The following is a 27403-nucleotide window of genomic DNA, read 5'->3' as shown; positions in this document are numbered from 1 at the left end:
TATGGACTGGGCAACTTTTTTTTTTTTTAATCCTTAGGGATAAGTTGTTTTGTTTTTTTTTTTAAATGTTTAGTTTTGAGAGAGACAGAGTGTGAGTGGGGGAGGGACAAAGAAAGACAGAGACACAGAATCTGAAGCAGGCTTCAGGCTCTGAGCTATCAGCACAGAGCCTGATGCAGGGCTCAAATTCATGAGCTATGAGATTATGACCTGAGCCAAATCAGACCCTTAACCGACTGAGCCACCCAGGTGCCCCTGGACTAGGCAACTTTCTGTTTTCACTTAGTATATCTTGAAATTATCTATATCAGTAAATACAGAGCTGCCTCATTCTTTTAAATAGCTGATTAGAATTACATAATGCAGACTTCCCATAATTTATTTAACTGTTTTTCTAATTAAGGACATTTTTGTTTTTTTTATTTGATGCATTTGGACTTGCTGTGAATATTTAAATCTGTTCATGTTTCTTTTTGATTGCCTTTTGTTGCTTCAGAGCTGATAAAATTATTCCTTCACAGACCTGAAAAATGTTTTACCTATTATAGTATTTGAAGTACATGTCAAAAAATTATTAAACTATTGGGATCACATGGTGTCATTGCTAGTAAAAATACCAACTGTATTGGGGCATGGTGCTGAGGGTACATATACAAGACAATGAGAAATGGCCCTTATTCTTTGGCTGGAGAAGTCATAAAGGATAGGATATAGGAACAGATCTGAAGTGCCAAAGATGGGGTGCATCAGGTAGTCATTTGTGCCAGGAGTTGATGGCATGTGGTCCCTGAGAGCCAGGGCCATCTGGACACCTTCCTGCTCATGGAGTGAGCTGAGTTTGGATAGAATTGAGTACTTGGCCAAGCCTGCGAGGGATGGCAGGGAGAGGGCAAAGCCTGAGTGGAGGTATGAGCCATGAGAGCATGAAGCAGTTGTTGGGGCCAGCAGTTGGCTGGGCAGCTACTAAGGCCTCATGGTGGATTATTAATGGGAGATGAATTTGGAAAGCAAGATGGTATTTAGATTGACATGGGCTTGGAATGCCAGATTGAGTATGGTCAACAAGACTAAATATCACCATCATAATCTTCTAAATGTGAGGATTGAGGAACTAGCAATGGGGGTGTTTAAAAAAGGGTCAAACAGGATATTATTTCTAAGCCATGTTTCAGAAAACATAGTTTAAAAACTTTTTTAAGTTTAAGATTAATGTATGCTTATCATAAAAGGGAAAGTATAAAGCTTTACTCAAGTATATAGAAAATGAGAGGGCTTCTGATCCTATTCTGGATTATCTGTCACTGTGTAACCATGTTACCACATACATAGTGGTTTAAAACAACACATTTATTTTCTCATAGTTTCTGTGGATGAGGAGTCCAGGCAGAATTTACCTGTGTCCTCTGCAAGACTGCAGTCAAGGGGTTGACCAGGGCTGCATTCTCATCTGAAAACTCTACTGGAGAAAGATTTGCTTCCAGGCTTACATGGTTGTTGGCAGCATTCAATTCGTTGTGGGCTGTCATTGTGGGCTGTCATTCAAGGCCACGTTCTTGCTGGCACTCTCAGTTACAAGTTACTTGTCTTCTCTGGAGAGTAGCTCACAACATAGCAGCTTGTTTCATCAGGACTTCAAAGGAGAATACCTGCTAGTAAAGTACATGTTAAATATTACATAATATAATCACAAAAGTGACTTTGCTTATTCTATTAGAGGCAAGTTACAGGTTCTGCCCACACTCAAGGGAAAAGGATTACACTTGGATGTGAATACTTGGAGGCAGGGATTATTAGGATAAATTTTGTAATTTATTTTCCTCCCAAAAGTAAAGGAAATAGTCCTTAAGAGTTACCATTCTTAAAAGCAAATTCAAATTCTGTGGACCATTTTTCTCTGCATAGCAATGTATAGAAGTAATTTTGAGAGAGGCAAGAGGCAAGAGCCAAGAGTGACTCTTGAGATTTTTGAGGCTGGGAGCCCAGGGGAGAGTTCTGTGCTTTGCCTTGATTTCTTCAAACAGAAATCTATTAAACATGAGGAAGAGCACAGACCATTTAAACGATAATACCGGTAACTACTTGGAAATACTGATTTCCATACCATTTCCTTAAAAAACTGGAGTAACTTGGTTCCAGTGATTTACCCACTACCCAGAGGGTAGCTTTTGAATCCGGCTCCTTGGAGGATTTAATTTACATATTTTCTGCTTTTTGTCTCCTGGTAACTGCTCCCAATGTTGACAAAAAACTCTAGTTTCCCAGAGTGGATGATGTCACTTAGCTGGCTGGTGCCATCAGTGACATATGTTACAGATAAAGTCCTATTGGGACCCAAGTTACACACCTGTGTGAGACGTGGGATCCGTGCAGATTGTGGCCCAGTGGGCCCTTAGGGCAGCCAGCTGCTCTCCTGGTTCTTGACCATGCTTCCAGCACCATGTTTCTTTGGTTACAGGAACACTGTTCTGGGGAGTAGTATGATACAGAAATATGAAAACATTGTGTTATTCTTTCTATTGTGAGGACAGTAATGGCTATTATACCTTATTAGCAAGCATGGAAAAGTAGAAAACAGTTCTTTTTACTTGAAGTCTCATAAGCAAATGTTGCCATTACTTATATTATTATATTGTATATCATATTTCTGTGCATAATGTTTTGTTTTGATCGTATTTCTCTTGTGGGTTTTCTTTAGCATAGTCATACTGTGCATATTCTAATATTAAATTCTTTGAAAATGTAAAACATTTTGCTGGGTGTATCATTTTACTATCTCTTTTGTGCTTTTATTAGCATTAACACTTCAGTGTTTGATTAATAAAGGGCAGTTGGATGTTAAAATTTCTCAGGTTGTGCCACTGATACATGGCTTCCTGGCTGGGATCCTTGTGTACACACCACTGGTAACTTTGATTGTTTTAAACAGACAGCTATAAGGTCAGTGATAACCATGATGACAACTAATGTTCAAGTAACTTGCTGTAGTTAATAATGGGTTTTCAGGGAAACATGTAGGGGCCTTGTGAAATAAGTATTTTTCTTCCCATTTGGTGAGGAAATGGTCTTAAAAGAGGCCAGCTCTCTTGTTTAATGTTGTGATACACTAAGGTAAGTATCATAGGAGAAGTAAAGAATGGGACCTGTCCCCCATTTCAACATTTTAGAATAAAGAAGGCAGAACCACCTGTAATAGAGATAGAAAGGGATAGATACCACAAGATTTATTTTCCATAAAGTACTTACGGGAATTCAGAGAAAGCAGGATAAAATCTTTTCTGCTGAGAGGCCAAGGCAAAAGCTTTATGTAAGTAGGTGGCAATTGAAGGATGAGCAGGGCTTGGTTTGCATGGGAGAGAGGTGTGCCAAACAGAGAACCATGTGACCTATCCTGGCTGAACTGGCAACTTTCATTGTGCATACAGAGGGCTTGTGTTGCCTGTCCTATGCAAAAACTAGGATATAGCACCTGGATCGTTCAGTCAGTTGAGCATCTGACTCCTGACTTTTGCTCAGGTCATGATCCTGGGGTAGTGAGATTGAGCCCCATGTTGGACTCCATTCTGAGCATGGAGCCTGCGTAAGATACTGTCTCTCTCTCCCTCTGCCCCTCACTTCCACTCATGCTCGCTCTCTCTCTCTCTCTCTCAAAAAAAAAATTAAAGACCTAAATGTATAGAATTACAGCATCAAGAGTTACAAAATTCTTGGATTAAAATAACCTGATGGAGTTTGTTCGGGATAAGTGTGTAACTTCCAACATGTAGTTTGACAAAACTATTTGAGGAAAATGGAAATGCACTTCAATTAGTGTTTTAAAAAGGCAGACAAAACAGGGATGCCTGATAGGTCAATTGGTTAAGTGGCTGACTCTTCGTCTCGGCTCAGGTCATGATTTCATGGTTCGTGGGATTGAGCCCCATGTTGGGCTTTGTGCTGGCAGTGGAGCCTGGTTGGGATTCTCGCTCTCCCTCTCTCTCTCTGCCCCTTCCCCACTAGTGTACTCTTTCTCTCTCAAAATAAACTTAAAAAAAAAAAAAAAAAAAGGCAGCACATAGTTCAGGATTTTGGTGGACTAAGCTGGCACTTTCCAGCACCATGTAATGTGACTATTTAAAAAAACAAAACCAAAAACCCTTTGTCTATGTTTGTAAAAGTAAGATGTTCTGAAAGGTGGGGGTAATAATCCTACTGAGTGGCCAGACTAGGAATCTTGTGGTTCATTTGGATTTCACATTTGTAGAAGGATGCAGAAAAATGGGAGTGCTTACAGAGTGATATGTCCTCAGCCAGAGCTTATGAGGGCTGTTTTCACTTTGGTTGATAATTATAATTGCTGTCTCTAGCCTCATTCCATAAATGACATAAGCCCGTTTACCAAGATGTATTTAATATTTGAAATGAACTGCTTTGTGCCAAGCACATATATATATATGTTATAGCCTTCTCTCATCTCTTTGAAATAGGTGGTATATATTCCCTTTCATAGATGAGAAACCAAATCCGAAATAGTTTGAAAAATATCTACAATTTATTTATACAGCTAATGAAAGAGCTGGAATTTAAAGTTGAGCTGATTCCATTATGCCATATTGCCGCTAGCATGAGTGTTCAGTGAGGCTGAGAATGGTGTGGACTTCTATCCTGCTTATGAGCAGGTTAATTCCTGAAAAGCTGTTCATAAGTCCCATTTGTAAACAATGGGACTATAAGTCTAAAATTATACTATATAATAGTAAGGACCAATATTTATTGAGCACTTAGTATATGCCAGACATTTTTCTAGGATCTTTGCATGTAATTCATTTAAGTCTCACAGCTCTGTGAAGGAGTTACCCTTAATCTCGCCACCCTGCACTAGAAGAAGCAGAGGCAGGAGGAGTAAGTAAAGGAGTCAGGATTTGAACCAGGCTGTCCAGCTGCAGAGCCCACACTTTTAGCCACTGTCCTGTCTTTTCCTTATGCAAATGTCCAGTGGTGTGTACACAAAGGTCCAGTGTGTTTGAATAGAGAGAATGGTAATTTTTCATGGAATTGGTTTGGAGTTCTCATTATTTTCAACCCTTAATATTTTTTTTTTAACTCAAAGATGTTTGTATTTTGGCATTGTTCTTTTCCATTATAAGTCAACTTATCACAATAACCACAGCTTACAAACACAAGCCAAAGGATGCATGAGTTTACTATAGCTGAGCTTGACTGCTGTAGTTCTCAGATGGCAGGTGGTATTGATGCTCTCTGACGTTGGACCTTACCTTATTCATATGATGGTTAGTGGGGTTGTCTGCAGTGATTTTGGAGACCGTCAAAATGGAAAAGGAATTATTAGGTTGAACCATATGAAATAGCCAATATTTAACTTTATTAATCTATAAAAATGGCAAATTCATATGGTTCAGCTTAATAGGCTCAAGAGGAGGAAATTCCAGAGAAACCACTTGTAATTTAAGAAATAATTTTAGAATGTATTGGAGGTTTGAGGTGGTTTTTGTTGTTGTTGTTTTTAGAATGAGTGTGTGTGAGCGGTGGGAGGGGCAGAGGGAGAGGGACAGAGAATCTTAGGCTCCTTGCTTAGTGTGGAGCCCAATGTGGGGCTCAATCTCACCACCCTGAGATCATGACCTGAGCTGAAATCAAGAGTCAGACGCTTAACCAACTGAGCTACTCAGGTGCCCCTGGAGGTTTGAGTTTTGAATTTCTCCACTGACATGCTTTTTCAGTACACCCATGTTTCTAAGTATGTATTCCATTTGGTTTCATGTTAGTTTTCTTCTCTTAACTGCATCTTATTGATTTGAACCTCTTTCTTTTATCTCTTGTCATAGATAAAAAGTGATTTTAAGGCATTCTGCTTTAGGATTTGTGTGTGTATGTGTATTTTTTTTTTTTTAACTTGTTTAAAATGCCCATATAGTGGCATCCATCAGATCATCAAACGTACCAGTTTTGTAATCTTACCCTAGTGCTGATTTGGAAATGTTGACTTGATTTAGATTGAGTTTAAGAATTTTATTTCTTCTGATTGTGGAATGGTATTTGAAAATGTAATCCTAATATTTACCAAAGGTTCAGTATGCTATCTGCTTCTAATGGAAATTGTATCATTGTATTTGGGAAATACTTGATTCACCCAAGAAAGGTCTTTTTAGGATATTCTTGGGTGACCTAATCAAGAGTGTAGGAAAATTTGAATTTAAGGGGATTACTCTCATTGGGGTGAGGGCATTATGAAAGGAGTCTTCAATAAACTATTTCCAACACACATGAATTTCTTGTTACAGCTTTATTTTTTGTCATTGATACATGGCAAATTGTTGCCTTCTGTTTGTTTTTTGGGGCAGAGGGCGCATTTCAAACTGTTTTTGCCTCTTTAAATTTGATCATGGAGTCCTCCTGAGTTCTCCTCATGCCTTTCAGCTCTACTCATTTGGTTATCTTTTTTTTTTCTTACTGAGTCCTTTGTTCAAACAAAGTACATAGTAGCAAAATATCAAAAACTTTTGTAACAGTTACACTCTCTTTGTACAAAAATCATTGTGAGATCCCTTTGGTTTTATAAAAAGATCCCCCCAGAATATTCTCTAGTTTTGGCCACACACACAAGTATTAGGATCGTAGTAAGTTTGAATCTGTTCTAAGTCAAGAGTATTAAGTACTGGGTTGGGTTTCTGATTTTTTTTTTTTTAAGGATTTTTCCTGTTCTTTCCCTATAGTCTACAACCTTGAGAAGTTGTGTGGCTGCCTAATAAGCAAACACTTGATCTTAGCCAAAAGGCCGAGAAGCGATCTAATAAGCAAACAAAAACATGTTGATCTTCTCATTCAGAAGATGAATCTTGGTTGAGTGTCTGTTATTTATCCTGAAGTTGTATCCTTTCTTTCCAAACAGTAATCTGGGGAGGTGATGGCTGCCTGATGTCTCTGTCTCCATATGCTTTCTGCTCTTTCACTTTTTGTTGCCGTGTGTAATGCATGTATTGTCATAAGTAGGATAAGCACGAGGAATCTTTGTTTTTGTTTCTGTTCTGTTTTTCAGTAACAAATACTTTTAAGAAAACAGATGATTTTGTGACATGTAAAGCCCCAGCTGTCGACCTAGATCACAAGTTCAGGTGCAAGGTTGTGGATTGTTTAAAATTTTTCCGCAAGGCCAAACTGTTGCACTATCACATGAAGTATTTCCACGGGATGGAGAAGTCACCAGAGCCAGATGAGAACCCAGGAAAGAGGCAGGTCCAAACGAGGGGCTCTTCAGCTTCAGACAAGGCCAGCCAGGAGAGCCTGACCAGGAAGCGGGTCTCTGCCAGTTCCCCAAGTAAGTATTTTGGTTCTATGTTGTATCTATATTATAGAGTACTCTCTGTTGCTCAGGTCACACTGCTTGCATTTCTGACACAGAAGAAGGTGTTAAGTTGGTTTGGTCCAATTGAATCTTAAAAGATGAAAACGGACAAGTGATCCTCAGGAATTACATCGAAGGGCTGTGACCCTCCTGGAGGAACGAGAACTACAGTAGTGGGGGCACCTGGGGGGCTCGGTCATCGAGCACCTGACTTGGACTCAGGTCATGATCTCACGGTTCGTGAGTTTGAGTCCCACATTGGGTGAGCTTGTGCCCCGCTTCAGGTGAGGCCCTCTTCTCTCTCTCTCTGCCCCTTGTGGGATTCTCTCTCTCTCTCTCTCTGCCCCTCGCTCACTTGCACGTGTGTGCTCTCTCTTTCTCAAAAAAAAAAAAAAACCAAAAAACCCAAAACAAAAAAATTGTAATGGAGGTAGTAAGGATTACCACAAAGTCTCGTCTTCATGTCTTAGTACAAAGAACCTTTTTGGTGGCCTTTCCTTCCTTCCTGCCTTTCTCCCTTCTTCCCTTCCTTCCTTTCCTTCCTTCCTCCTTCCTTCCTCCCTCCCTCCCTCCTTCCTTTCCCTCCCTCCTTTCCTTCCTTCCTTCCTTCCTTCCTTCCTTCCTTCCTTCCTTCCCTTCCTTTCTTTCCTTCCTCCTCCCTCTCTCCCTCCCTCCTCTCTTTCCCTCCCTCCTTTCCTTCCTTCCTTCCTTCCTTCCTTCCTTCCTTCCTTCCTTCCTTCCTTCCTTCCTTCCTTCCCTTTCATCTAAGTAATCTCTAGCCAGTATGAGTTTCAAACTCACAACCCTGAGATTGACAGTTGCATGCTCCACCATATGCCAACCAGGTGCCCCTGGAGATTTTTTCTAAAACTTAAGAGATTGAAAAATTACAAATTTCTGGGGGAATTTCAGAAGACTTTTTAAAATTTTTAAATTTTGTTTAATGTTTATTTTTGAGAGAGTGCGAGTGGGGACGGGGGGGTGGGGGGGGGCAGAGAGAGAGGGAGACACAGAATCCGAAGCAGGCTCCAGGCTCTGAGCTGTCAGCACAGCCCAATGTGGGGCTCGAACTCACCGCGAGGTCATGACCTGAGCCTAAGTCGGACGGTTAACCGACTGAGCCAGCCAGCACCACCCCCCTCACCTTTTATTTCTTAAAAAAATTTTTTTAATGTTTTTTATTTATTTTTGAGAGAGAGAGGAGGTGGGGAGGGGCAGAGAGAGAGGGAGACACAGAATCCAAAGCAGGTACCAGGCTCTGAGCTGTCAGCACAGAGCCCGATGCGGGGCTCGAACTCACAAACTGCAAGATCATGACTTGAGCCGAAGTCAGATGCTTAACCGGCTGAGCCACCCAGATGCCCCATTTTTTTTTTAAAGTAATCTCTTGGGGCGCCTGGGTGGCTCAGTTGGTTAAGCGTCCGACTTCAGCTTAGGTCATGATCTCGCGGTCCGCGAGTTCGAGCCCCGCATCGGGCTCTGGGCTGATGACTCAGAGCCTGAAGCCTGCTTCCGATTCTATGTCTCCCTCTCTCTCTGCCCCTCCCCCGTTCATGCTGTGTCTCTCTCTGTCTCAAAAATAAATAAACGTTAAAAAAAAAAAAAATTAAAGTAATCTCTATGCCCAACGTGGAGCTCAAACTCATGCCCCTAGATCAATAGTCACATGCTCTACTGACTGAGCCACATGCCTGCAGAAGCCTTTTTAATGAATTTCCAGTAAATTCTACAAGCCCTCCAGCTTCTTTTTACCTGAAATTGTAACATCATTATATATTACTGGCTGATATAATACCTAGGTATTAAACGATATGTGGAACTCCTAGGACATGTGACAGTATTCCCAAGAAAGTATGAAATCAGGTTTCAGGACAATGGGGCAGGGCTGTGTCAACTAAGGTGATCTCTGACCCTGTGAGAGATCAGTCCTCAGCCATGTTTTGAAGATTTAGTGAGTGAAGGTCAAGGTAGAATCTTTTAGTCATATATGATGCATTATTTATTAAAAGTATAATGTGAACCACATGTAACTTTTTCTAATAGCCACATTTTATTTTATTATTTAATTTTTAATTTTTATTTTTTTTAAATGTTTATTTTTGAGAGAGAGAGTGAGCATGGGGGAGGGGCAGAGAGACAGGGGGACAGAGGATCTGAAATGGGCTCCACACTGACAGCAATGAGCCCATTGTGGGGCTCAAACTCTCAGACTGCAAGATCAAATGCTCAACTGACTGAGCCACCCAGGTGCTCCTAATAGCCACATTTTAAAATGTCAAAGAAAACAGATGAAATCATTCTTAATGTATTTTATTAATTTACTATATCCAAAATGCTATCATTTCAGCATTAAGTTGGTATAGAAATGTCTTTTTTTTGAAGTTTATTTATTTATTTTTTTAATTTCTTTATTTGAGGTGGGGAGGGGCAGCGAGAGAAGGAGAGAGAATCCCAAGCAGGCTCTGCAGTCTCACCACAGAGTCTGCTGTGGGGATCGATCTCATGAACCATGAGATCATGACCTGAGCCCAAATCAAGAGTTAGAGGCTTAACTGACTGAGGCACCCCAGTATAAAAGTTTCTAGTGAGCTGTTTTATATTCTTTTTCTTATACTAAGCCTTTACAGTTTAGTGTGTATTTTATGTTTACTGAACATTTCACTTCAGACTAGCCACATTTCAGGTGCTCAGTAGCTGCATATGGCTAGTAGCCTCTGTATTGGGCTCTATTACCCTCTGTTGTAGGTAGTCTAGCTGTGCACTTGGCGAGCCTGAGCATTGAGCTAACAGGAGCTGCCTGAGGAAGGCCAGCTGGCCAGTAGTCACCCAGGAGGAGACTCCCCATGAGGGCCGCAGGGCATGGCAGCACTCACCACCTTAGTGACTTCACCAGAGTGTTGCTCGGGTACCCATCAGTGGTTAGATGTCTCTCAGAGCAGGCTCGTATGAACCAAATGGCAGTAGACTGATGCTCAAGGCCACGTGCCAGTTATTTATTTGAGACGAAGCCCACAGCTGTCAAAACTCCTTTCCTTTGTAGGAACAGTTTGCTTATTGAGCATTGGATCAGAGCACTGGAGTTAGAAGTGCTTCATACTAAAATAGATTGACTTGTCCATTCAGTACCTCTTTATTGAGTGCTTATTAAGTGCCAGGCTCTGTTCTGGGCATTTCAGAAGAGACCTGAGTCCTGTTTTGCTTGAGATCTTGGTTGTGAGTATTCCTGGCACAAGGAAGAAAAGACTGGCTCAGTCCTCAGACCAGAGCATTCTCTTGCCTGGGCATTGCTTGTTTCATTTAGGGCCAAACATTGATTCCTTAGGGATGTTAATGTCTATTCCTGGCCAGTCCTACTGGCTTTGGTGGCCACTCTGTATCTTTCAGGTGAGTATATCTCTCTGTCATTGAATACATGGTTAATTATGGGGGCAAGCTTATTTCCTAGGGCATAAGATACCTGTCACTGAGATCTTCTGCTTCCCCAAAATGCCACCTGGCCCACGTCTCACCTAGAGCAGTGGCTAACTAACCCAGCTGCCTGGGAGTCACACTTGGTGACTTGTTAAAATATGGATTTATTGGGCCCTGCTTTCCAGACACATTCCAATTCAGTGGTTCTAAGTTTAGAATCTGTAACATTTTTACAACCCATCCCCAAGTACAAAAGTGACATATGATTGCTGTATAAATCAGTACAACAGAGTTAAGGGAAAAGGTATCCCTCCCCTTGGCATTCCCACCCTCTTTGCAAATGTAACTATTTTTATTTAACAAACTCTTTTCAGATATTTTCTGTGCATATCCAAACACGTCTACATAGAAAATATCTTTTACACAGTATCACCTGTCACTTGTTTTTTTTTTTTTTTTTTTTTCATTAAAGATATCTTGGACATCATTTCATATCAGTGTTGATATGTGGTTCTACCGATTTTGACAGTTGTCATTTTTCATTGTATGAGTGTACTGTACTATAAACATTCTTCCTATAAAAAGTTTATATTTTGCCATTTTTTTTTCACTCTATCAAGTGCTAAAATAAAGTAAACCTCCCAAAGATTAATTTACCCTTGTGTACAAATAAACCCATGGGATAAATTCCTGGAGGTGGTTGGCTTCAGCAAAGGGTATGTGCATATCTAAACTTCTGATAGATGATACCAAATCACCTTTTGAAAACTTTGTTTCAGTTTATAATCTCTCTCCAACTAGTCATGTGTGTCAGTTTTTTAATATTATCAATATTACCAAATTTTAAATTATTGTGAGTCTGATAGGTAAACATATTTCAGTGATTTTAGTATTTTATTTTTAAATTTCTGAAGTATTTTTGGGGCGCCTGGGTGGCTCAGTCGGTTAAGCGTCTGACTTTGGCTCGGATCATGATATCACTGCTTGTGAGTTTGAGCCACAAGTTGGGCTCTATGCTAACAGCTCAGAGCCTGGATCCTGTTTTGCATTCTGTGTCTCCCTCTGTGCCCCTCCCCTGCTCACACTCTGTGTGTGTGTCTCTCTCTCAAAAATAAACAAACATTAAAAAAATTAAAATTCTGAAATATTTAAAATATACAGTTCATAACTTATGCCCATTTTTAAATTGGATTATTTGGGGTTTTTTTGAGTTTTGAGGTTTAGAAGTTCTTTACATATTTTGGATACTAACCCTTTATCGGATCCCTCCCCTGTCATTTGCATGTCATTTGCAAATACTTTCTCCCATTCAATAGGTTACTTTTTAGTTCTGTTGATTGTTTCCTTTGCTGCTCAGAAGCTTTTTATTTTGATCTAGTCTCAATAGTTTATTTTTCTTTTATTTACCTTGCCTGAGGAGATATATGTAGAAAAATGTTGCTATGGCTGATGTCAGAGATACTACTTCCTGTTCTTTATTCTAGGATTTTTATGGTTTCAGGTCTCACATTTAGGCCTGTAATCCATTTTGAGTTTTTTTTTGGGGGGGGGGTGTGAGGAGAGTGCATGCAAATGGGACAGGCATGGGGGAGAGTGAGAGAATCCCAAGCAGGCTCCATGCCCATCTTGTAGCATGATGTAGGGCTTGAATTCTTGACCTGGGAGATCATGACCTTAGCTGAAATCAGCAGTCAGATCAGACTCTTAGCCAACTGAGCCACCCAGGCGCCCCTGAGTTTATTTTTGTGTATGGTGAAAGAAAGTGGTCCTTTTTCATTCTTTTACATGTTGCTGTCCAGTTTTCCCAGTACCATTTATTGAAGAGCCTTTTTCCCATTGCATATTCTTGCCTCCTTTGCTGAAGATTAATTGACCATATAATTGTGGGTGTATTTCTGAGTTATCTGTTCTGTTCCATTGACCTATGTGTCTATTCAAACTTTTTTCAATATTATTGTATCTGTTATGGTGATGTGTGATCAGTGATTATGACTCACTGAAAACTCAGATGATGGTTAGCATTTTTTTTACCAATAAAATATTAAAAAACTTTTTTTACAATATTCATTTATTTTTGAGACAGCGCGAGTGTGGGAGGGGCACACAGAGAGGGGGGTACAGAGGCTCCAGTGTGGGCTCTGTGCTGACAGCAGAGAGTTCAGTGTGGGGCTCGAACTCACAAACCATGAGCTCATGACCTGAGCCTAATTTGGAGGCTCCAATAAAGTGTTTCTTGTTTGAATGTTTATTTATTTTCAGAGAGAGAACAGAGGAGGGGCAGAGAGAGAGGAGGTAGAGAATCCCAAGCAGGCTCTGAGTGGCCAGCACAGAGCCTAATATGGGGCTTGAACTTACAAACTGTGACATCATGACCTGAACTGAAATTAAGAGTCCGACACTTAACAGACCGAGCCACCCAGGTGCCCCCAATTGAGTATTTTTTAATTTAGGTGTGTACTTTGTTTTTTTTCTTTTAAAGACATAATGCTATTGCATACTTAATAGACTATAGTATAGTGTAAACATAACTTTTATATGCGCTGGGAAACCAAAAAATACATTCAACTCACTTTATTGTGACCTTTGTTTCATTGTGGTAATCTGGAACCACGCCCGCAGTATCTCTGAGGTATATCTGTAAATGTGTGAATAGAGTAAATAAATTGTGATATCTTGATCCAGTGGAATACCACACAGCAGTGAGTGAGTGGACCACAGCCCTCCCACCAACTTTGGTACATGTCACAAATACAGTGTTGAGCTAGTGTAAACTCATAACCTATGTGATACGGTTTTATATAAAGTTCAAAACCAGATAAAAATGAATCTGTGCTGTTTGAGGGTATGACAGTGGTTAGTTACCCTTGTGGGGTGGTAGGTGGATGAATGAATGGTGGGGGCAGGAGGGAGACTTTTGGCCTGCTTGTATCAATCATACATTTATTATGTGTGTAGTTTTCTCTGTATGTTTTAGGCCTCAATAAAAGGCCTACATAAAACAGACACTTCGAAAATATTAAAATTGCTATAAGAATGTAAGAAAATAAAGTACAAGGAGATGCTGAGATAAAAGATCAGTCTTTTCACTTGAAATAATGGTAACTGAGGAGCTTTTAATTTTTTGTTTATTTACATCTGCTTTATCCCCAAATGGATCCCTTTTTTCTCTGTCTCCCAGCAGTAATCCAGGTTTTCCTGTCTTGCCTTGATTGTTGTAATAGTTTCTCAACCAGTTTTCTTCTCTCCGTCCTTTACTCACTATGGTTTATCTTTTATTTTGCTGTAAGGGAACTTGGAGAATACAAACCTGATCATATCACTCATCTGCTAAGAAATATTTAAGGATGGAATGATGGTTTTTGCAGAGCATAATGTTGGTGCTGGGCATGTGGGTTGTGAATCCTATCCAATTCTTATAACTGTTGTTGGACTTTTTGTAGGTTTCCCCACTTCTCTGTCTCTGTGTAAACTGGATGAGTTCTTGGGATGAGTCTGTGAGCTAATGTATTTAATGAGCCTGTTATATAGGGTCCCATATGTGGGAGGTGCATTTCCTTCTTCCCCTTGACTATGATTTTATTTGTCTCATCCAGCCATGTATGACTGAAGTTAGTGCATTGATATGAGCTTTTCAGCTGGACTGTAACTACTGTTGGAGAGGAATGAATGTTGTTGCTGCAGTATCCCGTGGGCTCTCCTCAGAGCTGTGAACACGGCCGGCGCTCAGGGATTGGTGATTGTGCATATTGATGTGTTGGGACCTAGTAGAAATGGATCCGGTGATGGAGTGACATCTGGGCAGGCAGAACTAGGGAGCAACTGGAGGTGGATTCAGCCTATCACAGTGACACAGAGTGTCTAGAACCAAGTTATTCCAGAGGCTGAGTCTTGACAGACAGGAGGCCATAAGGGGACTGAGGAAAGATGTGTTTGCTTGGCTACCATGGTGTGTGCCCTCTGAGCTAGGCATAGTTCTCCTTGTCCCTGGTCATGGTAATTGTCTGAGGAGGGACCTTGCCCAGTGTAACACACCTGAGTTCATGATGGGCATTCTTGGCCATGTGTAGATTGCTTGTCTGGTTTGGCGATTCCTGATTAACTATACTTGAGGTTCGTGATTTGTGTTGAGTAATATGTGCAGGCTCAGAGTCAGCCCATCTGAATTTGAACCCCCCCCCCCCCCAGCCTTCCCTACTTGCTTTGCTATATGACTTTGGGCAAAGAACTTGCTGAACTTCAGTTTTCCCATCTGTGAAATGGAAATAATACTACTACTTACCTTGGAGCTTTGTTACATTAAATATAATGTAATGTAAAATGCTTAACACAATATCTGGCCTACAGTAAACTCTTAATAAGCAGTAGCTCTTTGTTTCAGTGAAAACATTATCCCAGGTAGTCAGAGATCTAGTTCTAAATTCAGCTGACCACTAATGAGCTGCAAAATCAATAGACAGGTTGTTGCCATTTTGGTATAAGAAACCTTAGTGATTGATTTTCTACTTTTGTGTACTGCTTTTGGATCTCATACCAATATAGCCACCTGGGATTTGATTCTCTCTCTTAACTAAAAGATCCGTTTCATTGTGATTTGGAAATTTGATGAACTTGGGAGTTTTTGCCTGCCAGTTTTCTTTTTAATAACATGATCTGCTGAGGTGCCTGGGTGGCTCAGTCTGTTAAACCATCTGATTCTTGATCTCAGGTCAGGTCTTGATCTCAGGGTCATGAGTTCAAGCCTTGCATTGGGCTCTGCGATGGGCATGAATACTACTTAAACAAACAGGGGTGTCTGGGTGGCTCAGTCAGTTAAGGGTCCAACTTGATTTCGTGGGATTGAGCTCTGTGTCAGGCTCTGCACTGAGAGTGCAGAGCCTGCTTGGGATTCTGTCTCTCCCTCTCTCTTTACCCCTTTCCCACTTGTGCACGTGTACTCTCTCTCTCACAAAATAAATAAACATTTAGAAAACAAAAAACAAAAAAACACAAGACTGACAGGGGTGGACGATATAAAATGCTTTAGGGGGTGCCTGGCTGGCACCATTGGGAGAGTGTGCAACTCTTGGTCTTAGGGTCATGAGTCTGAGCCCTATGTTGGGTGGAGAGGTTACTAAAAATAAAATAAATAAGATAATAAAAAATAAAAATAAAATAAAAGCTTTAGGGTGAACAGATGGGTGTTTTAAATCACTATGCTTTATCTTGTTACTCCCCTGCTGGTCCTTTGTAAAACTGGTCAGTTTGGTGGCAGAATGGGCCACATAGGCCACTCACCCACTGTCTGGGGTATAGCCTGGTCATTCCCGTACCCTCTTAGATGGTAGAGCGGTTTTGCGCAGCCAGGAAGGAACACACAACTCTGTCCTCCTGTCAAGTGGACACAGACCTCATGGATGATTTCACAATTCTCATGTGCGTGGTTGCTGAGATGGCCAGCAGTTATCAGGCTGAAAGAAACCAGCTGGTTTACCTTGCTATATTCTAGGTGGGAAATGAAAACCCTGGCCCCTAGTCCTGCCTGTGCCAGTAACCAGAAGGACCCTAAGTTATCATCATCAGTGAACTGGGGTCAGGAAACATGTTCATCCTTCACCATGACGCTGGCTGTCAATGAGAGCAAACATAGGAGGGTATTTAGAAGATTCCATAGACCTCCAGAGGGCACCCCCTGTTCCAGGCATCTCCCCTCACTGTCTCCCGTCAAAGTCTCCTTCTGTTTCCTCATGGTTTTGCTGGTTACTTGACTAATCCAGTAACTAAATTTCTCAAGATTTGAAAGATTAAAACCAGCATATGTCACCTATTCTCAACATACCTAGGTTTCACTCAGACTTCTAAGAAATTCTGGTATTCAGGGGTGGCATTTCAGACGGGGTGGGTTCAGGTGGAGAGATGTTTCAAGGTGAGACTCTGACACCAGGCAACCTGTGTCCTAGTTCATAGGCATTGCGAACTTGACATTATGCATAAGTGAAAAACACATAGAATATTACAGAAATTATGCTGTTTGGTGAAAATTATTGTAAAGAAGTACTCTCTTTATGCTGAGTGCTCTGGTTGTGGCAAATGGGACCTTGAGATCTAATGGAGTTCTCACGTGGAGATTCCTGGTGCTTCTGTTCCATGAGAACCAGAAAATGCTCTGCAGAGATTATTTTTCAATCCTCTCAATTTCCCTGTTGGGTTGGTTGACCAGAAGAAACAGTTCTGGTCTGAGAGTCCATAGACTGAATCTTAGTAGCAGTCCTGCTACTGTTCACTTGTGATCTGAGCTCTTTACAGATGTGATTTCCTCATTTTTAAAGTGATGATGTACGATCAGGTATGAATGAGACAAGGCCCTTTCACGTGAGGAGAAAAGCCCATAATCAGATGCAGGGAAAAGAGCTAAGTTTTATATTAGGAACATATAAAGTGCTGTGGAAACAAAGATTCAGATTTTGTTTGTAGAGCAGGAGCTGGGACGTTAAGAGGACAAGGTGACATTCGAGTTAAACCTTAAAGTGTGAGGGTAGAGGGTTTGGACCAAGGCCAGGGGATAGGAAAGGTATTCCCATGCTGGGACCAAGCAGGGTAGAGGTTCAAAGGCATCGAGGAGAATAAATGGCTATGATCGTTTGTCCCTGAGATGCCTCTTCTGACTCTGGTTTCCGGATGTTTCCCTTTCCCTCAGCCAGGCCTTTCATCACATAAGTGAATTTGGAAGGTCAGTTTAGGTTTGCATTTCCAAATTAGGTTTCTCAGAATACCAGAATCCATTTAATGAATTCTCTTCCAGTGGCAAGTTCAGGCTTCTTTGGTATCTGGATTTGTTTCTACATAAATGAGTTCAGTTGTGAGTAGCGGTTCGTACCAGAAAGAATACTCTAGAATCAAAGGGGACCTCACTTGTGCTTACTACCTGTTGTTACGTCCATTTGGTTCTCACTCTGGGTAACCCTTGTCTGTAGGCCGAAATGAGTCTTGGGGCACTGGAGTGGGCCCTTCTTTGTTGCCATCTATACCTTGTGGCTTTAGACTGGCCTTCTTACAAGGGCATGCTCTCTCTCTCCTTAAAGGGAAGAGAGCCCTCTGAGCTTAATTAGATTATGGTGTCTGAAAGAGAGAACCAAGGTGGCCTGCTTCAACAAGACAGGTTTATTTCCCTCTCAGGTCAAACTGGAAGCAGTTGTCTGATGTCCTTCTGCTCTCATAGCTTAGTGATGATCTGGTGGAGAAATAGGGAGCAGGCTGTTCAGAGGGAAAAAAGAAGGGCTGTAGTACTTTTTTTTTTGGTGGAAGATGCGGGCATCAAGTGCTCTAGTACTTATGGACACGTGCAGCCTGAGGAGACGACAAGTGGCCGTCCTAGAAGAGCCTCACCCTCCTCAGGTGACAAGCTGCTCTCTGATCCAGAGCCTTGCAGGAAGTTGCTCTTTGTGCAGCCAAGCCTGAGCATTTGGGAAGTAGCTCTGTAGTCAGGCCATACTGTGTGGCTCATGGAACAATTGGCCAAGCTGTCTAAGAGAGCTCAACAGCAGACCACCATCACCCTCCAGGGAGAGAGTATCGCAAGCAAGATAACAACAGCTAACATGTGAGAACTTGCCATGTGCTAGGCACTGTTCCAAGTTCTTTCTTGTATTGTTTTATTTAATCCTCAGAACAAATCCTATGAGGTGGGGGTACTGTTGTGCCCAGTTGATTATAAACTGGGATGCAGGTGAGATGAATTAACTTGAACTGATACCTATACATCTAGCAGGTGGTGGAGCCACAATTTGAATCTAGTTGCAGAGCCTATACCCTCACTCTAGGCTCTGTGTCTGCTGTCTTTTAGGATTCCAGGGAAGGATGCCCTGCTTCTGGGTCCTGGAGTGGGCAGTGGGAGTGCCTCTCTACAGGAGACCTCTGTGCACATGGGTAATCTGAATTAGTTCGGCCTCTGGTCTCCTTGACGGCCCCTTTACCTCAGGGAATCACCAGCATTAGCTTAGTACCTGCTGGACAGTTCTCTCTGTGAGCTCTGCCATTTTAGGCCACATTTGACTTCCCAGTTTTCAGCTGGGAGTCAGCGTGAGCCTCTGAAGGCTTTCTCTCTTCCCCCTGCTCTCAGAGAACACGGGCCTCTTTATAGAACAACTTCCTACGGTATCTCTTCTTTGTATCTTCATTGTTTACCCCTCTAATTGAAGCCTCAGGAAGGACTCTTTAAAGCTTAAAGTGACCATATTTCTGACCAGCTGCAACACTTGGGATCCTTTTAGTTACAAGTAACAGGAAACTCTATTTCAATTGACTCTACAATAAAGAGGGTGTGTTGGTTCACATAGTGGGGAAGTCCAGGGGATGTATGGCTCTGGGACTATCTTATCATGTTGCCTGTCAGTGCTATTTTCAGGTTGGATACCCTTGTATCATTTGGATAGCCAAGTATCATTTAAGCCTCCATACTGCTTCGTTCAAATCTAACGAGAATAAGAGTATATATCCTTTTTATGAATGTTGGACCAGAGTCCTACAGTTGGGTCACATCAGTCCATTCCGATCCCTGCCTTGAACCAACTGGTCAGGCTCAGGTTATCTAAGCCTAAGACTGCAACCAGGGAATTACTGGTTAACTGAATGTGGAGTTAGTCCTGTTCAAAGCCCTTACATGCTGCACAGTGAAGGAGGGATAGAAGAAACTCTGGGAGATACCCACAATGTCTCCTACGTGCAGCAGATACAAAGTGAGAAAAGAAAACAGCATAACCTGGGAGCGAGTGAGTGGTGGTGCTGTTGAACTGCAGAGCAGATCTGTGCCTTGGGCTGGTTTCCTATTTCAAGGACAATGCTCAGTACCCAAGACTTGGAGGCCCAAGTCCTCTCACAGGTTTGAGTTCACCCTTTCTGTTTAGTAATGTATGTGATCTTGTAGCTTCTCTGAATTTCACTTCCTCCTCTGTTGAAGGGTAATGTTATTAAGGTATAGCTACATTTTATGCACAATTACCAGTTTGAAGTTATATGATAGAAAATCTTATACGCAAAATTTGAATTAAAGCAAATCCTAAAAAGTTGGGAAAATTCATTAATCACGTGATGTCACAGTTGGTAGGCCAGTGAGAGTGTTCATTATGTCTTCATTTTTTGGGAATGTTAGTCATGAATTAACCTGAGTTTGAGTAACGTGGGAACTTCAGGAATCCCTGGTATGGAATGAAGTCCCCCATCCTTCTCTTATTGCTTATTGGGTTCCCTAGAGGATGTGATTCTGTTTTATGAAATGTGAAATGAGAAACTACTGTTGTTAGAGAAGCCCAAAGGAACTCCCATACTTAGATGATAACCGGGTATGCCCTGACATTTTGCAGTTTATACCCTATATTCAGATCTTTCTCGAGGATGCAGGACCAAGGTGGTCTCCTCTTCAGCTGCTTCTGCTACTGATGGGATTAATGCTGTTAGCTTTCCAATAAATTAATGGCTATAGTTACTTTAGTTTGGAGGTCATTAAAACTTGAATTTACAAATAAAAAACTGGATTGGGCAACAGTTTCTATATGTGTGTGGGTGAAGATACATCAGCTTAAATCACACCTTTGCTCAGATGTTTCCAGTGGCCGACTTTTTTATAAGGCCTTATACGATCTGCTTCTAGCCACATCATCTTCTCTCCCTCAACCTAATTCTAATTTCACTTCCAGCGAAGACATACAAGCTTCCTTGCTATTTATTGACTTCAAATTCCAATTGTTCATTGCTAACATATGAGAAAGCAGTGGGCTTTTGTATATTAACCTGGTTTCTTTACGACCTTGCTATAATCACTATTAGTTCCAGCGTTTTTGTTTTTTGTTTTTTGTTCTTGGTCAGTTCTTTGAGATTTTCTACATAGTCATGTCTATGCAAACAAAGATAGTTTTATTTCTTCTTTTCCAACCTGTGTAATATTTTCTTCTCTTATTGTACTACTTAGGATGTCTAGCACAATGGTGAATGGAAATGTTGAGAGAGGACATCCTTGCCTTGTTTCTGATCTTAAGGAGAAAGCATTCAGTTCTTACCATTAAACATAAAGATAGCCATAGACTTTTTGTAGATGTCCTTTGTTAAGGAAGATTCCCTCTTCTTAATTTTCTGAGGGTTTTTATCATGAGGAGTGTTGGATTTTGTCAAATGCTTTTTTTGCATCTTTGTCACAGGATTTTTCTTCTTTGGCCTGGTATAGTGGATTACATTAATTGATTTTTGAATGTTGAGCCAGCCTTGTGTACCTGGAATAAATCCCACTTGGTCGTAGTATATCATTTTTTCATACATTGGTGGGTTCAGTTTGCCAATATTTTTGCACCTGGGTTCATGAGAGATACTGATCTGCAGTTTTCCTTTCTCGTAATGTCTTTGTCTGATTAGAGTAATGCTGGCTGCATAAAAAGACTTAGGAAGTAGTCCCTGTGCCTGTTTCTTCAACACCAAAAGCCAACCCTTTGAGTCATCCACTTGCTGGCCCCCTGCCTGGAAAAGTCTTCTCCCCAGATTTCCATATGTTTCATGCTCTCCTTTCAAGTCTGTGCTCAGATATCCTTTTCTCAGTGAGGCGATCTCTGATTACATACTATTAAAATTGCAAATCTCCTCTTCTCTCATCTCTACTATTCCCCTTCCCTCCTTTATTTTTTCCATAGCACTGATCGTCTTCTAAAATACTATATAACTTACTTGTTTTCTGCTGCCACCCACTAAGTATAGCTCTGTGAGGGTAGAGGTTTTGTCTTTTTTGTTGTTGTTGTTCATTGTTATATTCTTCCTCCCTAGAATACCGCCTGGAACATAGTAGATGCTCAAATATTTGTTGAGTAAATGGATTTAAGCCATGACTAATAATGTAGTTATAGCCAAGAGGATCTGCAAAAATGAGTTATGTGTTTATATCTGAGGAGGAATGTTCCCAGGATCAGAGGAAAGTAAATATTGTTGATAGCTTTTATAAAATTTGGGAGGCATTTGACTACGTTTTGCTAATGAACTGTATCAACTTGGCCAAGTCAACTTATTTCTCTGGGCTTTGGTTTCTTCTTTTATTTTTTATTTATTTTTATTTATTTAAAAAAATTTTTGTTTTTAAGTTTATTTTTGAGACAGAGAGAGACAAAGCATGAATGAGGGAGGGTCAGAGAGAGGGAGACACAGAATCTGAAACAGGCTCCAGGCTCTGAGCTGTCAGCACAGAGCCCGACGCGGGGCTTGAACTGACAGACCGCGAGATCATGACCTGGGTCGAAGTTGGCCGCTTAACCGACTGAGCCACCCAGGCGCCCCTATTTTTTATTTTTTAAATGTTTATTTATTTTTGAGAAAGAGACAGAGCATGAGTGGGGGAGGAGCAGAGACTGAGGGAGACACAGAATTTGAAGCAGGCTCCAGGCTCTGAGCTGTCAGCACAGAGCCCGATACAGGGCTCAAACTCACAAACCAAACTCACAAACTGTGAGATCATGACCTGAGCTGAAGTCGGACGCTTAACCAACTGAGCCATCCAGGCGCCCCTGGGCCTTGGTTTCTTAATCTTAAATTGTATTTTTGTAAATTAGATTTAAGGTCTTTTCTAAAGTTCTTGTTTGTTGAACTTAGTTTCTCAGTTGCAGAGTATTTTAACAAGGAGGGAACTTAGAGACCCTTAATTCCTGTGTTCTTTAGCCAGCAGATTAACTTCTGCCTGGAGAGCCCAGGCTTAACAGCTAGTATGGCAGCCCGATATCCTCTCTGATGGTTCTTGGGTGCCCCTTTGGGAGAGAGGCCTGGGTTGCGGTGCTGACATGGTGCTGAAGAGCTAGATGAACCTGCTGATAAGTATTCCATTGTATGGACACAGCACAAATGATTCATTCACCTGCTGATGGAGGTTTGGGTAGTTTCCACTTTGGGGGATTACAACTACAGCTTCAGTGGGCTTTCATGTACAAGTCTTAGTATGGACACATTATCCCTTCTCTTGAGTAAATATCTAGGGGTAGAGTGGTTAGGTCACAGAATATGTGTGCTTAAACACTTCTTAATATCTACAGAGTAAGGCGTGATCAATTATTAGCTTATACATTGGATAAGCTAAACAACTGGATTTTTGCAATAGTAAGGCTGTTGTTAACTTTGAAAACTGAAAACAGTCTCAGTAGAGTGGTAGGTGGGAAGTTTTTAGAATGGAATTAGGAAAAATTGTGAAGTGAGAAGTTTGGACAAGGGAGTGTTGATGACTTGAGTTTACTTACTGTGAAGATTAGCAGAGAATGAAGTTGTGGTATTTGGAAGGTGCAAATTGTTCATTTTTTTCCTAAGATTTTAAAAAATGTTTATTTTTGAGAGAGCAAGTTCACACAAGCAGGGGAGAGGGATAGGGTGGGGGACAGAGGATGTGAAGTGGGTTCTGAACTGACAGCTGCGAGCCCCATGTGGAGCTTGAACTCACAAACCCATGAGATCATTACCTGAGCTGAAGTTGGATGCTTAACTGACTGAGCCACCCAGGTGCCCTGTGAATTGTTCATTTTTAAATGGGTTATTTCATGTTATGTGAATTGTACTGCAATTATTTAAAAAAAAAAAAAAAAAGAACAAATTCCTGACACGCTGGTCACGCCTCAAGCCAATTAAATCTGAATCTCTGGGGGTGGGACCTGGGCTTTCACTTTTTTTTTTTTTTTAAGTTTGTTTATCCTGAGAGAGGGAAAGTGCACATGCATGAGTGCGAGCAGGGGAGGGGCAGAGAGAGAGAATCCCCACTTGGAGCTCAAACCCATGAACCGTGAGATCATGACCTAAACTGAAATCAAGAGTTGGGACGCTTAACCAACTGAGCCACCCTGGCATTCCTGGGCATTCATTTTTTAAAAACCTCCCCCGGTGATTGCATATGTAGCCACTGAGGATCCGTGATCTAAGTAGGGTTGGCAAACTTAATCTGTAAAGGGCCAGATAAATATTTTCAGCATTGAGAGCCATAAAGTCTCCATCTTCACTCTTTACCTCTGCTGTTGAAGCATGAAAGCACCCATCATCAACAAATGCTCATCAACAAATGAGCATAGTGTGTTTCAATAAAACTTAAAATAACAGGCAATAGGCCAGAGTTTGCCCACCATTGATCTAAAGGCTAGATGATGGGAGAAGGGTTTCTAGAGCCTTGAGGGGTTGGAAGGTGACCTAGGCAGAACCAGATCCAGAACTCTGTTTTGTTGCCAATTTTAATTCTTCACATTGGACATACACTTGAGAATAAACATCTCAGTGTTAAAAACAAAATGTTAAGCCAATACTTGTATTTAATTCCAGCTGCAAAAGACAAGGAAAAGAATAAAGAGAAGAAATTCAAAGAATTTGTGAGAGTGAAGCCAAAGAAAAAAAAGAAAAAGAAAAAGAAAACCAAACCTGGTAATTTTCCCCTTCACTTGGGTTTCCTACCATGGGATTAGGAGGGGTTACTTTCTCCCCATTCCTGGCCTCTGAGCCTGCACTGAGGAGAGGAGGGGCCAGTGGGCCTTTACTGGAGTTTGTGGGATCAACTTAGCATGAACCCTGGCAGGGCAGGAGTCTGCTCAACCTGGGTGTTACAAGGCCACATTGACATTTAGGAAGGCCTTCTTTCTTGGCTGCGTTGGCCACCGTGCCCTGTCATAGGATAGTGCACACGAAAGCATTATAATAGGAGAGGATATGCAGATTAATGGCTATTTGCATACACAACTCTTTTTTGTTGTTTATTTTAAAGATTTTATTTTATTTTATTTTTATTTTTTAAGTAGGCTTCATGCCCAATGCAGGGCATGAACTCATGACCCTGAGATCAAGATTTGCATGCTTCACCAACTGAGCCAGCCATGCACCCTTAAAGATTTTATTTATTTTTATTTATTTTTTAATGTTTATTTATTTTTGAGAAAGAGAGAGCCCAAGTCAGGGAAGGGCAGAGAAAGGGAGACACAGAATCCAAAGCGGGCTCCAGGCTCTGACCTGTCAGCACAGAGCCCTACTCAGGGCTTGAACTCACAAGCCGTGAGATCATGACCTGAGCCGAAGTTGGACACTTAACCAATTGAATCAACTAGGTGCCCATAAAGATTTTGTTTTTAAGTAATCTACACCTAACATGGGGCTTGAACTCATGATTCTGAGATTGAGTCGCATGCTCCACTGACTCAACCAGCCAGGCTCCCCTTTTAAAATTTGTTTTGTTTGTTTTGTTTTTGTTTTTGTTTTTATTTAAATAATCTCTATACCCAGCACAACATGGGGCTTGAACTCACAACCCCGAGATCAAGAATCACAGGTTCTAGCGACTAAGCCAGGCAGGCACCCCTTACATACACAATTCTTAAACACATACCTCTAAATCTTTCAAGAAAGGATTACTTCTTGAAAATTGTGTGTCTAGCTCCCACAAAAATGTTGATTAAGAAAATCAGGGTTCCAACCTTGGGAGCTAAAGGGATGCCATGTTTTATTTTCAGTGTTATCTTCTGGCTTAGAAAACCAGTCTTACCAGGAAAAGAGGGAGAAGGGTGATGGTGAGGAGGAAGCTTTTGGTTTTGAGGTTTTTCAAGGTAGCTGGAAGTATTAATCCCTAAATCTGTCCTCCACACCCCTTTGTCGTTGACTTGCTCCTCAGACTTTGAGTTGTTTGAACAGCAGTGCTGTTGGTTGGATGGGATTGATTCTGGAATGCCTTGATGATGTGTTGGGGTACTAATTCCTTCCTGATCCTGTTCTTTCAGAATGCCCTTGCAGTGAGGAAATCAGTGATACATCTCAGGAACCTTCTCCACCCAAGGCATTTGCTGTCACCAGGTGTGGGTCCTCACATAAGCCTGGGGTCCATATGAGCCCACAGCTCCATAGCTCAGAATCTGGAAACCATAAAGGGAAAGTGAAAGTAACTGGTAAGGAGGCTGTCTGCTGGCTTCATCATTTGAATAGGACCACAGTCTGAGAAGGCTGGATTTATATTGACACTGTAACTTACTTCCCAGGTCCTCTGCAAGTACAGTGGGTTATATTTTCAAAATAAAAAACTACATCAAATAAAAGAAAGGCTATTAGCTGTGCCTTTCCTAAACTTCCCTTTTCTCTAACTTTGGTCTATTTTGGTCTTGGTTGAATGCCATTCCAGTGTGTCTATAACCAAATCCATTATACCCCATCCTCTTGCACACTTGCCCTTCTCAAGCCTTCATTTCTTATTGATGGACTCTGCATTTAACCTGGTTGCTTGTGGAAATCTGAGTCAACCTTGAAACCTCCTCTTCTGTAGCAATTTAGAGGGTGATTGTGAGTTTGGAAGGGATTAATAAGTATATGGAAACTACTTCGAACAGTATCTGGTACAAAATAAGTGGTCAGTAAAGGTTAGCTGTAATTATAACTTATGAGGCACCAAGATCTAGTGATTCTAGTTCTGATTATCCCTGGAATCTGCCCACTTCATTTCCCACTGTCTACAGAGTTTTTAAGGTGGATCTGGATATAGACTTGATGGTAAGTCAGTTCCTGGCTGGAGGGGATGAGATGGAGGAACATATTTGAGTCATTAGGATGATCTGTGTAGTTGATGGGGAGTTGGACCTTCTCTGCTGTTGTGCTCTGTGACCTTGAGTAGCCACTTACCTCGGGCCTCACTCAGTAAAATGAGGAAATGGAGTTCAGTTCATTGCCAGGTAGCATACATCATTTAGGCTGTCATTAGATGACAGGCCCAAGGAATAGATTGGAGTTCCCATTTCTGAGTTCTGTGAAAGTTCATAGAGGAGTGGGGCTGTAAGGTCATTTCCACTCTTGACATCCTAGGTTTTTAGAAAGATTATAACTATAATTTAAAATAGTGACTGTTGTTTTCCTTTTCCTCTCAGAGGAGGATAATCTGAGTGAGTCCTCTTCTGAGAGCTTTCTTTGGAGTGACGAGGAGTATGGCCAAGATGTTGATGTGACTACCAACCCAGACGAGGAACTCGATGGGGACGACCGCTATGATTTTGAAGTGGTCCGCTGCATCTGTGAGGTTCAGGAAGAAAATGACTTCATGATTCAGGTAGGTAGAGCTTCCAGGAGACAGACGTTGAGAAACACAAACTAGTCCTTAGAGGGAATTTTGAGCGACTGCAGTTTGAGGCCAATAAACACAATAGGTCATGTTAGAAGCCTCAGCCAGATAGGCAGTAATAGTAGAAGCACTTGAGCTTTACTTTGTAGTGCAGCTTCCTCTGAATCTCAGACTGGTGTAAGTAGCCCATTAGTAGAGTAAGAGAAGACTTGAGATACCACTGAGTCTGAAAGTCTCCTGCTCTGCTTGGGGCAGCTGGGACCCACCAATGGAAGAGGCTTGCCTGTGGTCACACAGTAAGGAGTTGAATAACAGGGATCCAAATCTCTGGAGTGGCAGCTGAATCTTCCTATGGTCCCTTACTTTCTCTCTGATATAAAATTTCTGTATGGCCTAAAGAAATGGAGGCCAGTTTTATAACTTGTCTGTTTCTTATTATTTTCCTAACATTTGTATCTGTCATCTCCATCCCTGGATTTGCCTATGGGGTAGGCCTCCTCCGCTGCTTGGGGAGACCGTCACTGGCCAGAGCCTGCTTGCCTCTGGCCCTTCTCTTGCTCTTAATGACAGTTCTGGTGAAGGTGGCTGCTGTCTGGCTGACT

At 41.4% G+C, this 27403-nt stretch overlaps 1 protein-coding gene across 3 annotated transcripts in view; it reads left to right on the top strand.

Moving 5' to 3' along the window:
* The window catches only part of PHF20 (PHD finger protein 20), a 169954-nt gene that overhangs the window by 116124 nt on the left and 26427 nt on the right, over window positions 1–27403 (top strand). For all 3 annotated transcript variants that reach the window (XM_007073632.3, XM_042980477.1, XM_042980479.1), the window contains exons 10-13: window positions 7034–7312; window positions 24041–24139; window positions 25480–25644; window positions 26611–26789. In XM_007073632.3, coding sequence (XP_007073694.1) covers window positions 7034–7312; window positions 24041–24139; window positions 25480–25644; window positions 26611–26789 — 722 coding nt within the window. The remainder of the gene's footprint in view (window positions 1–7033; window positions 7313–24040; window positions 24140–25479; window positions 25645–26610; window positions 26790–27403) is intronic.

The sequence above is a fragment of the Panthera tigris genome, chromosome A3, assembly GCF_018350195.1.
Source record: "Panthera tigris isolate Pti1 chromosome A3, P.tigris_Pti1_mat1.1, whole genome shotgun sequence".
Taxonomy (NCBI): Eukaryota; Metazoa; Chordata; class Mammalia; order Carnivora; family Felidae; genus Panthera; species Panthera tigris.
This window is presented reverse-complemented; position numbering and strand designations above follow the sequence as displayed.